General features: G+C 53.5%; 2 protein-coding genes across 3 annotated transcripts in view; one reads left to right on the top strand and one right to left on the bottom strand.

Annotated features, from left to right (window-relative positions):
- CUNH3orf84 (chromosome unknown C3orf84 homolog) overlaps positions 1-7,013 on the top strand; it is an 11,952-nt gene extending 4,939 nt beyond the window's left edge. Inside the window, exon 3 of the mRNA XM_045297707.1 lies at positions 6,621-7,013. Coding sequence (XP_045153642.1) covers positions 6,621-7,013 — 393 coding nt within the window. The remainder of the gene's footprint in view (positions 1-6,620) is intronic.
- Positions 7,014-7,811: 798 nt separating this feature from the next.
- On the bottom strand, positions 7,812-12,534 carry KLHDC8B (kelch domain containing 8B). Of its 2 annotated transcripts, none has more exons than XM_004715154.3 (6): positions 12,473-12,534; positions 11,135-11,647; positions 9,931-10,095; positions 9,421-9,645; positions 9,223-9,324; positions 7,812-8,581 (listed from the first exon to the last, which is right to left on the bottom strand). In XM_004715154.3, exons 2-6 carry the CDS (start codon positions 11,508-11,510, stop codon positions 8,385-8,387), a joined length of 1,065 nt encoding a protein of 354 aa, XP_004715211.1. In that variant the 5' UTR covers positions 11,511-11,647; positions 12,473-12,534; the 3' UTR covers positions 7,812-8,384. The 2 variants fall into 2 exon arrangements, with proteins under 2 accessions (XP_004715211.1, XP_045153458.1); XM_045297523.1 differs by lacking the exon at positions 7,812-8,581 and adding an exon at positions 8,961-9,132.
- Between the last annotated feature and the right edge of the window lie 48 nt (positions 12,535-12,582).

Raw genomic sequence — 12,582 nt, 5'->3', positions numbered from 1 at the left:
GGAGGGAGCAAGTGGAAGGCATCCAGTGAGGACATCTGGAGGGACTCCTGGAACAGGCGTTGCCCACTGCAACTCCTTGCTTCCTGCCCATTCCCCAGGTCCAACTTGACTGGCCATCTGGTCTGGCCGTGGTGTGGAATATGAACTTCCTTAGTATTCCTGGTTGGAAGGGTTACCCAGTACCAGCCCATCAACCAGTCCCAAATTCAGCTCCAGGCTGCCCATCTGGGGCCACCTCCCCTTCAGAGGTGATGAGACCTGGGTAGTGTAGGGGCAAAGGCAGCACTGGGGTGCTTGTCGTGGCCACCAGTCCAGTGCTCTCATCCCAGAGACCAGAGCCTGCTCTCAATCTGTTAACCCCTGCCCCAGAACCGAGAGTGGCCTGTTTGGGCTGCAGAGGGAAGGGAGGGCTTGCCACATGGAGTGTCTTGGCATCAGCAGCAGCCCAAGCAGGATTTGTGTGTCTTGGGACCAGGTTGTATAAATGCCAAGTCTCTTCATGGTTCTTTCTACTAAAGCTGTTTTAATTAGCGGGACGACTCAAGGAAGGTGCACATTCCATTTTCTCATTAGCTGAGAGGGGTGAGATTTCCACCAGCTCATTTCAGTTATTATTGTTGAAAACCTTTCCAAGATGTGATGTGCGTGTTAGTTTGGGGCAGGTTAAAAAAAATTGTCGGTGGCATTCGGGTGCAAGAAAAGCCACAGGAATCTGTTTTACTTTCTTCAGCACCAGATTAATCTGTTTCTGGTCTTCACCTGGCTGACTCTTGGGAAATGTCATCCTGGCTCTGTTTACTGCTCAAGTCAGACAAGAGTCCCAAGGGCTCCTGATTAGGGTCAGAGCCTTTATTTGTAGCATCATGGTGGCTGTGTGCCTGCTGCCACAGCCTCACACAACCCCATACCACAGCCTGCCACACAGACTCTCCTTTCCCAGTATCTGCTGACTTCACACCGCCCGCCTTCCACAGGGGCCTCCAGGCCTCCCTCATGCAGAGCTGGCTTCCTGGAAGGAAGCCGAGATACCAGGCTCAGCCTGGCCTGCTCAGGTCCATGGCTTGGTAGGAAAGAAGCCTGGGTGGTTTAGAAACACGGAGCCAAGTGATAATCCCCAGGGACCTAAATAAATAATAAAAGCAAAAAACCCACAACTGACTCTCAAGCAAATGACCATGCTCCCAACGTGTTTTTTTTGTTGTTGTTGTTTGTTTTGCTCCCACAGTTGTTATAACAAAATTTGAATCAGTGGGAGTCAACAGATTGTCCTGCCACTGTGAGAATAGTGTTTCTGCCATCAGAGCTGCCTCTAGCAAGAGTGTCCCCATTTCAGAGCTATGTACAATGCTGTAGCTGAGGACAGGTCTCGGTCGAGGAGAAATCTGGAAAAGGGGCAATTGGAAGCCATCCCAGGCCCCATTTGCGTTGTTGTTGACTGAAAATGTTTACTGAGATGATTATAGATTCATATGCAGCAGCTACACAAAAGTAACAGAGCAATCTCTTGTACGCTTTGCTTGGATTCCCCTCATGGTAATGTCTCGGTGTTCTAGGCTGCTGTAACAGAAATACCACCATGGAGGGCTTTAACAAACACATTTATTGTCTCACAGTTGAGAAGTCCAAATTCAGGGTCCTGGATATAGGGGAAGGCTTTCTGTCTGTCAGCTGTGGAAGGAAGGTACTCGTCTCTTCTGAGCTTCTGCTGCTGGGCCAGCTTCCTGTGGCTTGGCCCGGGTCTTCCCCTATCTCTGCTTCTCTCTCTTCCTAGCTTGATCTCTCTTATAGGGCAAAAGACTGAGGAGACACACTCTACGCTAATCTTGTCTCATCAACACATCAAAGACAACTCTTTCCAAATGGGATGATAGCCACAGGAGTAGAGGTGAGGATTTCTGACATCTATTTGGGAAGGACACAATTCAATCCATAACAGTTACACTTTACAAAACTGTACTAAAGGATTAAAACCAGGGCACGAACACTGAGTAATTTCACCTATGTCATTCAGATTTCCCAAGCATGACTTATTCTCATAAGTATATGTACTAAGTTCTGTAAAACTTTATCACCTATGTGGGTTCATGTATCCACCACCAGTCAAGATACTAATATCACAAGAATTCTTGGTGCTGCCCTTCTATAACCACCCCCACTTACCCCCACCCCCACCCCATGCTCCTCCACCCCCACCCACCCCCGTGCCTCTAGTCCCTTCAACCACCAGTGTGTCCTCCGTTTCTAAAATTTTGTCTTTTAAAAAATTAATGCAGTATGTAACCTTTGGAAATTGACTTTTTCACTCCACACAATGTCCCGGAGATCCATTCAAGGTTTTGTGTGCATCACTAGTTCACTCATTCTTACTACTGAGTAGCATTCCAAGGTCTGTATGTACCAGTTTGCTTGGTCATTCATCTATTAAAGAATATCGGGACTGATTCTAATTTTTGACTCTTACAAATAAAGCTGCTATGAACATGTGTATAGAAATCTGGGGTCAAAAGAAGTTTTCATTTTTTGGCATAAATACCCAGGAAGACAATTGCTGTATCATAGAGTAATCATACATTTAGCTTTTTAAGAAATTATCAAACTGTTTTCCAGAGGGCTGCACCATTTTATAGTCCTACTACCAAATACGAGTGATCTGGTTTCTCCTTATGCTCATCAGTATCCAGCACTGTCACCTTTTTGTTGTTGTTGCCATTCTGATAGGCATGCAGTGCTATTTCGTTGCCCTCTTCATTTGTATTTCTGTAACAGTTAATAATGCTGGAAATCTTTGGTGTTGTTTGACCACTGTACATCTTTTTCAGTGAAGTCTGTTGATGTTGTCGGCCCATCTTTCTAGTCAGATTACTTGTTGCTGTACTGTTGTGTTTGGAGAGTGCTTTCTATATGCTGGATCCTAGCACTTGGTTAATGCTAGTGGTTTGCCCATGTCTTCTCAGAGCCTATAGCTGGGCTCTCCATCCTCTGCACATGCGCTCTCACAGAGCAAACATTCGTCCTTTTGATGAGGTCCAATTTATCTTTTATGGCACCTGTTTATGGTGTCAAGTGAAAGACTGCTTTGCCGAGCTCTAGGTTCTGAAGATTTTTTCCCCCTAAAAGGTCTATGACTTTTTAGTCCCCACCTGGTCAGCTTGCTTTGTGAGAAATGAGACGTAAGTCTGATGTGCATCCCACAAGGCTCCCATGTACATAGAGCTCTCCTTCTGATTGGAGACTACCTCAGGCAAGAGGTCCCAAGATGCGTGTGTGCTAAGGACACACACCATGGACTCCACCCTGGTCCCCCTGCATTTCATCTGGAAACCTACCATCAGCCAATGTTCATGAATCCAGCCCAGTCAATTCTGAACTCAGCTGACACAATGACCTCTAAAATCAGACTACTGGGATATGTCGCAAGGGATGCTGAGTAGCTGGAGAGACCAGACAGAAAAGGAAGAGAATGGTCTTGGGAGAGATTCCTGCCATGTCTCGAGGTTTCCTTCTGCCTGCGGATGAGCCAAAGGAAAGGCCCCGAGACAGGGGCCTTCTGCCCCCGTGCACTGACCAAACCACAGTTACTGATCAGTTGTCAACAACGGATACTGCTCTCACAGGCTGGAGTTACAGATGTGAGTGTGAAAGACAGCTCACCACCTCTGCCCATGAGGAGCTTATGATCTATTGTGTGTGCGGTGTGGGGGAGGGGCACCTGATGACAAGCAACACCGTGACAATCCTGTACAGTACAACCTATGAGAGCCAGAGCTCTGCCACTTTGTTTTTCTGGGTCTCGTGGTTGTTGGTTGTTTGCCTTTGACAGGGTTCAGTCTTACCACTGGGCCATCTCTTGTCTTAGTGGAAAATAGGGCATTTTCCTTTTCTAACCAGTGTCTACTTTACACAGGTTCTGACTCTTGCGGGGTTTACTGTAGTCTGTTACAAGGTGGTAAACACTATGGGGCAGAAAGAGCTGGGATAAAGGAATTGTTGGCGTACTGCTCAAGGAAGGTGGCCTCCCAAGAGGCAGCGGGGAGAGTCATGTGGCCAGCTGGAGGGAGAGTCCCAAAAGCAGCCGGCAGTGTAGCTGTCACACATGTGTGTTTGAGGAGAGGCCAGTGCGGCTGGGGGCCAGAGGGATTTGTGTCATGTGAGTCGCATGGGCCACCATGATGTGTTTGGCTTTTAGAAGATGAGGAACCTTTGTGGATTTTCAGCCAAGAAGAGATGTGGCGGGATTTCTATATTAAAAGAACTATGGGTAAGAAGACAATAAGCTACACACGGAGTAAGCTTGGAAGCAGGGGCACTAGGCAAAAAGCTCTTGCTGTGATTAAGGCTAGGACCCAGGGAAGCAGTGGTGTAGTGAGAAATGGCCTCATCTGGGTACATTTGGACAAAACTTATCAAAAGGATCTCCTGGCACCCTGTGAGGTTTGGGAGAAGAGCATCAAGGAGCGGGCAGTTCAACGAGCTTGATGGGATCAAACTGCCATGTTTGAGTTGCACATGGAGTGGATATGGGGGGATGATCGATGATACAGAGCTCAGGCACGTTCGGAGATACCCAGGGCACATCTACACGGAAATGGAAACTACACAGTTGGCTGTTGAGTCTGGAGTTCAGGAGATCTGTACACACTGGTTACCACTGAGTTGATTCCGACTCTCAGAGACCCTATAGGGCAGAGCAGAACTTCCCCTGTGGGTTTCCAAGGCTGGAAATCTGTATGGGAGCAGAAAACCTCATCTTTCTCCCTTGGAGAATTCAGTTAGTGAGTTCAAACTCCCAGCCCAATGCTTAACCCCCCACACCAGCGAAGGCTCCTGAGGTCTGGGCTAAAAACAGACATCTCAGTCTGTAGGTGGTATTTAAGACCAAGAGCTTGGGTGTGCTGATGGGGGTGGGGGTGGGAGCAGTGTGCACAGAGGAGGGGACAGGACTGAGTCCCAAGTCCTGGGGAAGTCAGGAATTAAAGGCTCAACATGAAACCTGAACCATTGCCCACTCCTGGCAAGTAGTCTTGAAAGACGTGGTCAGTGGCCTGAGGGGCATCTGCTTCAGGGGCAAGTCCCAGGATGAGGTTTCCCAGAAGGCAGGTGTTGCCCTTCCAGGGTATTAGAGGATTAATGATTTGAGTGGTAGTTCACAATGAGATAACACTTCACTCCTCCTAGAATGGTAATGATTTAACTCAATAGCAGAAAACAGCAGGTGTGGACAAGGCTGGTGAGACTGTAAAATGATGTAGCCACCGTGGAAACATTTGGTGGTGCTTCAGAAAGTGGAACACAGCACTATCATATGATCCAGCAATCCCAATCCTAGACATAGCCTCAGAAGCGAAGGCAGAAACACAGACATGAAGCTGTACACCAATGTTCACTGCAGCACTTTGACAACAGCCAAGAGGTGAAGACCACCCAAATGTCCGTCAACAGATGAATGGGTCAACAAAATGTGGTGTAGGCACCCAATGGAATCTGTCACACAGAGAAATGACGTTGTGATGTGTGCCACTACACGGGTGAACCTTGAAAACATGATGCTAAGTGAAACGAGTCAGTTGAATGTATGGTTCTCTCTCACCTCCTCTCATCAATCAGCATATTTGGGGAAAGAATAGTAATAAAGTTGGCAGAACAGACCCAATGTAATGCCATTAGAGTTTACATCTGGAAGTGGTTGCATTGGCAAATATTGAGTAGTCTCAATTTATGACGTATTCCAGTTACCATGAACTGCACTTGGGATCTGCTCGGTTTTGTTTGACATCTTGTCAGTATTATATATTATACACAATATTGCAGCATATAATTTGCCGTTTCTTTCTCAGATGTCATGAATCTAACTCCAAAGGATTCGATTTTAAAGATATTGATAATAATTACTAAGGGAATTGTAATGAGAACTTTTTTTTTTCTTTTAACGTGGTATTCAGTTTATCGTCAGAACTTATGATGGAGTTGTTGGAATGGAACCACGTCATAAGTCAGGGACTACTTCCTGTATATTTCCACTGTTTCAAAAACAGAAAGACTGGTGCTAACTGGCAGCATCCCTCCATCCTGGGCCCTGTGGTGATAGTGGGAGGCAGGTGAGCAGCCTTTGTACATTCACCTTCTTTCTCACTGTCTTTCAAGGAGCCAGCACAGCAACACTTCTTCTCCAAGCATGACAATCGTACTTCCTTCGACAAAGTAAGTGCTAGAGGGAGGAAGAGGAGGGGACAGACCTCCCAGTCCAGGGTGAAGGAAAGACAGAGCAGGAGGTAGGGTGGGGAGGGTGGGGTCTCCTTATACAGGCGAAGGGGGACCTGTCCTGTCTTCCCAACAAAGTCCCTCCTCTCCATTTGGAGAGACAGCCCATTCTCCAAATGGAGGCTCTTCCACTTTGGTTCTGCTGTCAGCTTGCCTGACGCATAAATATCCCGGGTCCACTGACTTCTGAGGGCCTCACTCTAGAATGGAAGGCAAGGTTGGGGAGACCACCAGGAGGCTAGGGTCCGGATCAGGGGGGCCAGGCAGACTAGGGTTCAGGTGGGGCTCAAAAAGATGCCTGGTACCAAGACTGGGGGCCAAGGGCCTATGCCTTTGGGGAGGGCCCCTACTGCCTGCTGCAGGGCATCGGGAGACGAAAAGACCTGGAGCGCCTGTGGCAGCGACACAACTTCCTGCACTGGGCACCCTCTGAGCTGCAGTTGCACCAGCAGCAGCCCCTTGAATCTTCCTACCAGGCTGATTTTCGATCAGGCCCAGGATTGGACAGCCTCCCCCAGCGCCTCGTCCACTTTGTGGAGGTCCGGCCTGCCTATGCCAGCACCACCTACCAGCAGAACTTTTGTCAGACAGCCCGGAGCAGCCACAGTAACACCAAGATAGGGCACAAAGCACAGGTCACCACCTCACTGCCTCACCTCCTGGGGCCCTCAAGGCCCAAGATGCTACAGCACTACCTTCATGCTGGGGTCTCTGAATGTCTAAACTGGTCCAGATCATTAAACAAGAATGGTTGACACAGCGACCCAGCCGTGCTTGCAGCTCAAGAGCTAGACGAGGCCCTGCGTCCAGCTCCCAGGGGGCCTATCTGCTGGGCAAGGGGCATTGCCTTGGGAGTCCTGCCGCTGAACAAGAGGGAGTGAAGCCTGCAGGACACTGAGGGCCCAGGAGGGTGGGTGCCAGGGTCCCAAATGCTCCTTCGTTTCTGCAGTATCCCTGGTGCGAGCCCCTTCACCTCAGAGCTGCTGAAGGGCAAGAAGTGACAGAGGCCCTGTGGGTGAGCAGTCAAGGCTGGAGGGAGAGGCCAGTGCCTGGAGCTTCCTCCAGGAGTCTGCGGCCCTCAGAGTCTGGTGGGTGCCCACACACACCTAGAGAGAGAAGACTCCCCCACAATTGGGGGAGACTATACTCCGCTTGTTCCTGGACAGGGAAGCTAGCCCCAAAGCTCCGACTCCTGCCACAGCCCCCACTGAAGCCCCTATGGAACCAGGAGCAGGCCTCTGGGTTACGCTAGACTACTTGGACCTAGAGGTCATTATGACCTTGGCTTGTGGTGGGTCTTAGTTTCTTTCTCAGCCCTTCCCTGGTTGTCCTGCGAGTGGCTCCTTACCCCTAGAGCAGTGAATAAGGGCTGTCCTCTCCCATCACCAAGGAAGAAGCTGGGACCTGCACGGCGCTGAGGCACGAGACGGTGGCAGAGGCCAGATCCAAGAAGCTCCTCCTGAACTCTCATCTCTGGGAGACATGAGGCCCCAAAAGGAGGGTCAGGGACTGTGGGGCAGCATGGGAGTCCACACTAGGGACCACACACTAGATCTTAGCAGCACTTTTACTTCTATATCCGGGCTCCTTGGGTCCTCACAACAGCCCTGTGAGGTAGGTAGGACAGGAGAGGTTCAGCATCCCCGTTTCCAGGCACAAAGAGGTGAAATGACTTGCCTAAAGTCACAAAGCCAGCAGGGGTCCTCTGGTGGTTCCTCCATCCTCCTTTCCCTTCCCTCTGTGTCCCCCACACTCTCTGAATGCTTCTAGGTCTACAGGGGCCCTCAGGCCAGGCTGACAGCTGGAAGTTTTCAGTCACAGCCCTCGAGGTATGCCTGGTCAACTCCAGGTAGGCCTTCACCCTTCAGGGCGTGAGGCCAGCTGGACAGAGGGTAGGGTAGGCTCTAGGGCAAGGGTGGAACTAGGCATTGTGTGAATGAATGGTGGCAGATGTGGGGGTGAGCATATGTGTTGTGAACCAAAGAGACAGGTGCTCTCAGTCCCTGAGGCATACCTCCCTCATCCCACAGAGCCATGGGGAAGATCCTCAGCAGCAAAATGGGGCCGCAGACACCGATCTGCCTCTGGCACTCAGCTGCCCCAGCAGAAAGGTCCCCATAAGGCCTTCAGACACCCTCACGAAGACACAGTGCCTCCACGGCTTGGCTAGGACCCTGGGCCACACCCCCGATTGCAAACAGTCGAGGCCCTGTCTGCAGGCTGGAGCAGGAGCAGCGGGCAGTGGGCATGGCGGGCAGTGCCTCCCAGCGACGCCGCGCAAGGCTGAAGCCCTCTACAGAGCCCAGAGGGCACGGCTGGTTTCCTGTGGGGAGGAGACAGCAAGCTGTAAGGCACGCAGGCTGTAGGAGTTCAAGGCCTCGGTTCCCCCGGCCCAGAGGATGGTCCCACAGGCATCACTGGGAGACTGGACTCTCAATGTCTTACTCCTTCATTGCCCCACTTGTCATAATTCCATCCGTTCAGGCCGTTCTGTCCCTATATCACTGCCATTGAGTCCGATGCTTGACTACTTGGACCTCCAACTCGCAGCAACGCTATAGGACAGGGTAGAACTGCCCCTGTGGGTTTCCAAGACAGTAACTGTTTGGGGAGTAGACAGCTTCATCTTTCTCCTGTGGAGTGGCTGGTGGTTTCTAACTGCGGACCCACTATGCCACCAGGGCTCCTTTATATTGCTGTGAAGGGGCTTTAAAAAGTACACGGAAAAAACCCATTGTCTTTTAATTCCATTTTCCCACGTATTTGGCCCATGTGGCTGTGCACTCAGCACACAGGTCTGCTCCTTCCTCCTAGGCTGTCAGTCAGGCTGCCTCCCGGATACAGGCAGCTAGCCAAGTCCAGACCCTGGAGGGGCTAGAGAAAGTCAAGAGGTGGTGCCCAAGCGAGGGGTCACCCTTTCCTGCCCTGGGGACTCCCTTCTAAGCAATTCCCCAAGAGACTCACCAAGGCCCCCAATAGCCACGATGTGGCCCCCGAGGGAGCCAACCACAAAGTCGGCCCTCTTCTCTCTCATGCGCAGGCTGCGGGGCAGCTTGGTCCAGGACCCTGCAGGAGATGGGAGGTCAGAGGTAGCCCCCAAACCCTGTACCCCTCCATCCCACAGAGAGTAGGAGGGCACTGCCCAGGCCAGCCACTGCTCACCATGCTCCAGATCGAACACTTCCACGGTGTTGACAAAATGTGGCCGTGAGTAGAAATTGTGGGGGCCTGGTTGCTGGAGGCCCCCCAAACTAAAGACACTGCCTTCAGCCATGGCACAGCCAGCAAAAGCCCGGCGGCTGGGCAGGCTTGGGTGCCGGGTCCAAGTGCGGGCCTCTACATCAAAGGCCTCCAAAGCAGTCACTGGGAGCTTGCCTTGCCGACCCCCTGCCAAAGAAAGTGGGACACCTGCGAGGGGGCCTGGAGGGCTCCTCAGACACCCTCCCACCCTCCCCTCGGAGCTGCGAGCACACGAGAGTACGGAGCATTCACCTCACAGACCCTCCGGCAGCGCCAAGCAGAGGTCAGGACCTCAGAGCAGGCCAGGCCCAGGCCAAGAACATGTCTCTCAGCCTGTCATCCCAGACTGACCCTGATCCCGGCCCTAGCCCACTCGTGTGGACCAGCACTTCTGGGCACTGAGGCCCCTACCCACAGCCCCCAGGCCCTTACCCAGGACATAGATCTTGCTTCCGTGCAGGAAGGTGGAGGCCCCGTAGCAGGGTGTGGGCATGGAAGGCAGAGAAAGCCAGCAGTCCCGGCGGGGCTCATACACTCGGACCTGGGCCTGGGGGGCCGTGTCAGGACCCATTCCCCCCAGAGCATATACCAAACCATCTGCATAGAAAAGAGGGGTCAGACTGTACCCCAGGCCTGGCCAGTGCATCCCCACTCCATGACAGCCTCCCGGGCCAGGCCAGGGGCCTCTTCCTTCCCTCCTGGGCAGCTCTGCTCCGCTTCTGGTGTGGGGGCTGGGAGAGCTGGGTTTCTTGCTCTAGCCCCTCCAATTGAGGTGCAGGAAGCAGCCGATCTAATTATAATCTGGCTCCGTTTCCCTGGAGACACTATGGCAACAAAGCCTGGCATCCAAGCAGGGCTGGCCCGGACCTGTGGTCAGACCTGGAGGCCTTAAGGTTTGGTGGGGGTGGGGGGCCCCTTGTGGGGGAAGGGAGCAGTTTAAGTGAGGGAAGGGGACATACTAAGGCCTGAGGAGGAGGCTCTGGGATGAATGGAGAGGTGGGGGACGGGCAGGCACCTGCAGAGTAGGGAAAACACTGGTCACAAACGGCCTGTAGTGGGGAGCCACCTCTGTCCCATGTCTTTGCACTAGCGCAGTTCCTGCCCTGTGTTTGGGCCCTCGGGTTCAGCTGGGGACACTTCCAGGGGTTTCCACTACACCTATCCCCATGCTAGCTTGGCTTTCAAGGTCCACCTCAGGACCTTTATGAGTGTGTGTGTGGAGAGTGTGTGTGTGTAGAGTGTGTGTGTCTGTGTGTGTCTGTGTGTATAGAGTCTGAGCCCTTGCTGGGCCCAGATCCCTTCCCCCTTTCCTGGTTATTTATAATCCCCTTGTCTCCAATGGATGAGGAATGGGACAGGGGGGGCCAGCCTGGACTCCACCCACCCCTCAGAGCCAGAAAAGGCAGCAAAGGAAAGGCTGCTGCAGGCCGACTCAGAGTGGGGCTGGGAAGGGTACAGGAAGCAAGGCCATGCCCAAGGCACCCATGTCCAGGCAAAAGTTACAATTCTTGGTGAATCTTTGGGAGTGAAGAACCAAGCCAGGAGCGAATGGGGAGTTCTGGGATACCTGAAAGGTCTTCCCTGACAGTCTGGCCCAAGTGTACCTACCCTTAGGTCCCTAGTCAGGGTCACTCACCTCTCTCCACAATCGAAACCCCCATAGCTGCCTGAGGGAGGGTGGCCCGGTGCTCCCAGCGGCCCTCGTCAGCCACAAAGGCTTCCACAGCAGCCACCGGGCTCTGGCCCTCATCCACGCCACCCACCACTAGCACCTGCTTGCCAAGCACCACGGCGGCAGCACCAGCCCGGGCAGTGGGCAAAGGTGCCAGGGCCAGCCAGGTGTGTGAAGCCATGTCCAGTGCCTCAGTGGTGTCCAGGGGCAGTCCAGCCCGGCCACAGCCCCCCAAAACCAGCAGGTGCCCATCCTGGTGCACCACAGTGCCATAAACCCGGCAAGTGGGCATGGGGGGGAACACCTGCCAAGCGAAGGCCCGGCCACCACCTGCAGCCATGGTGTTCACCACCCCTGGCAGGCCATGCTCTCTGGTCAGGCTGCAGGCCTCACAGGGGCACACGCCGGAGCGTCATCTTGCCCCTGCTAGGATGTCTGCCAAGGGGCCATCTGGTCGATGCCGAGACCTGCCTTCACCTGGAGGAGAGAGAGGACACAGGGTCAGGGCTGCTGACCAGTCTCTCTGAGGATAGAGGAGCAGCCTACACCTGGGAACAGGGCCAGTCCAAAATCCCTGGTGGTCCAGGCATGTCGGGGACCCACCCCCAGCTGGCACCACACCACTGGGCCTGCCTGGGGTGCCTCCTTATCTCCAGGCTGGTAGGTTCTCCTTCTATGGAGGGGTGGAGAGGAAGCCCCCTCCCTGGCCCCTGCCCCCTCTGAGGAGCTCCTGAACCAAGTCTGGGTGGAGGAGGGGGTGGGGTGACTAGACAGGCAGGTGACTGGGACCCAGACTCCCCACCCCAGTCACTTTATGGTCCTCACAATAAGCCTTAGCAGATGTGACAGGGCTCTCCCTTCCTTTACACTGGCTTTCAGAATTCCCTGGGGCAACCTGGGATCCAATCATTGGGGTTCCCACCCTCCCAAGCTGCCTGGAGCAAGACAGCTGTGTACCCATTGCCTTAATCCAAGGTGTTTGAGCCTAGGGAACTGGGTGTCAGGGTCACACACACACCAGGGCCCCTCCCCAGAGGCCAAGCTGCCTGGTGTCCAGAAACACAGAACTCTAAGGTAGGTCGCAGCAGGAATGGGCAGCTAGACTCCTGGGTCCCCCTCCGCAGAAGCTTAAGCTTCCCATCCTCCTCTTTCCAGCCAGGGTCCCGCTCCTGGGACCCACCCCCAGCTAGAGGGGGTTAATCCCAAACTTCGCACCCTGCTCTAGGTGGGGGGCGGGTCCGGGGCGATCACCTCGGCGCCTCCCATCCCTAACTTCCCCGTTGGCACTCCTGGGGTACTCACCGCTCCCAATGGCTCGGGCGCACCCGCGGCGTGGGGTCCTTCGTGCCCGCTCCGCTGGCGCCGCCGCCTCCGCTGCCGGCGTGGGCTCCGGCTGGGGCTGAGGCCGGACT

This window comes from Echinops telfairi, unplaced genomic scaffold (genome assembly GCF_000313985.2).
Source record: "Echinops telfairi isolate 266 unplaced genomic scaffold, ASM31398v2 ScPeMD7_7420;HRSCAF=8458, whole genome shotgun sequence".
NCBI lineage: Eukaryota > Metazoa > Chordata > Mammalia > Afrosoricida > Tenrecidae > Echinops > Echinops telfairi.
Note: the sequence above shows the minus strand (reverse complement) of the source record. Positions and strands in the feature narration are given on the sequence as shown.

Coding starts and splice junctions, on each gene's coding strand:
- KLHDC8B (XM_004715154.3), bottom strand. CDS start 11,510: ATGGCTGCAGGTGGTGGCCGGGCCTTCGCTTGGCAGGTGTTCCCCCCC. Junction 9,325..9,420: donor AGTGTTCGATCTGGAGCATG/GTGAGCAGTGGC, acceptor CATCTCCTGCAG/GGTCCTGGACCAAGCTGCCC. Junction 8,582..9,222: donor CGTGGCTATTGGGGGCCTTG/GTGAGTCTCTTG, acceptor TCCTCCCCACAG/GAAACCAGCCGTGCCCTCTG.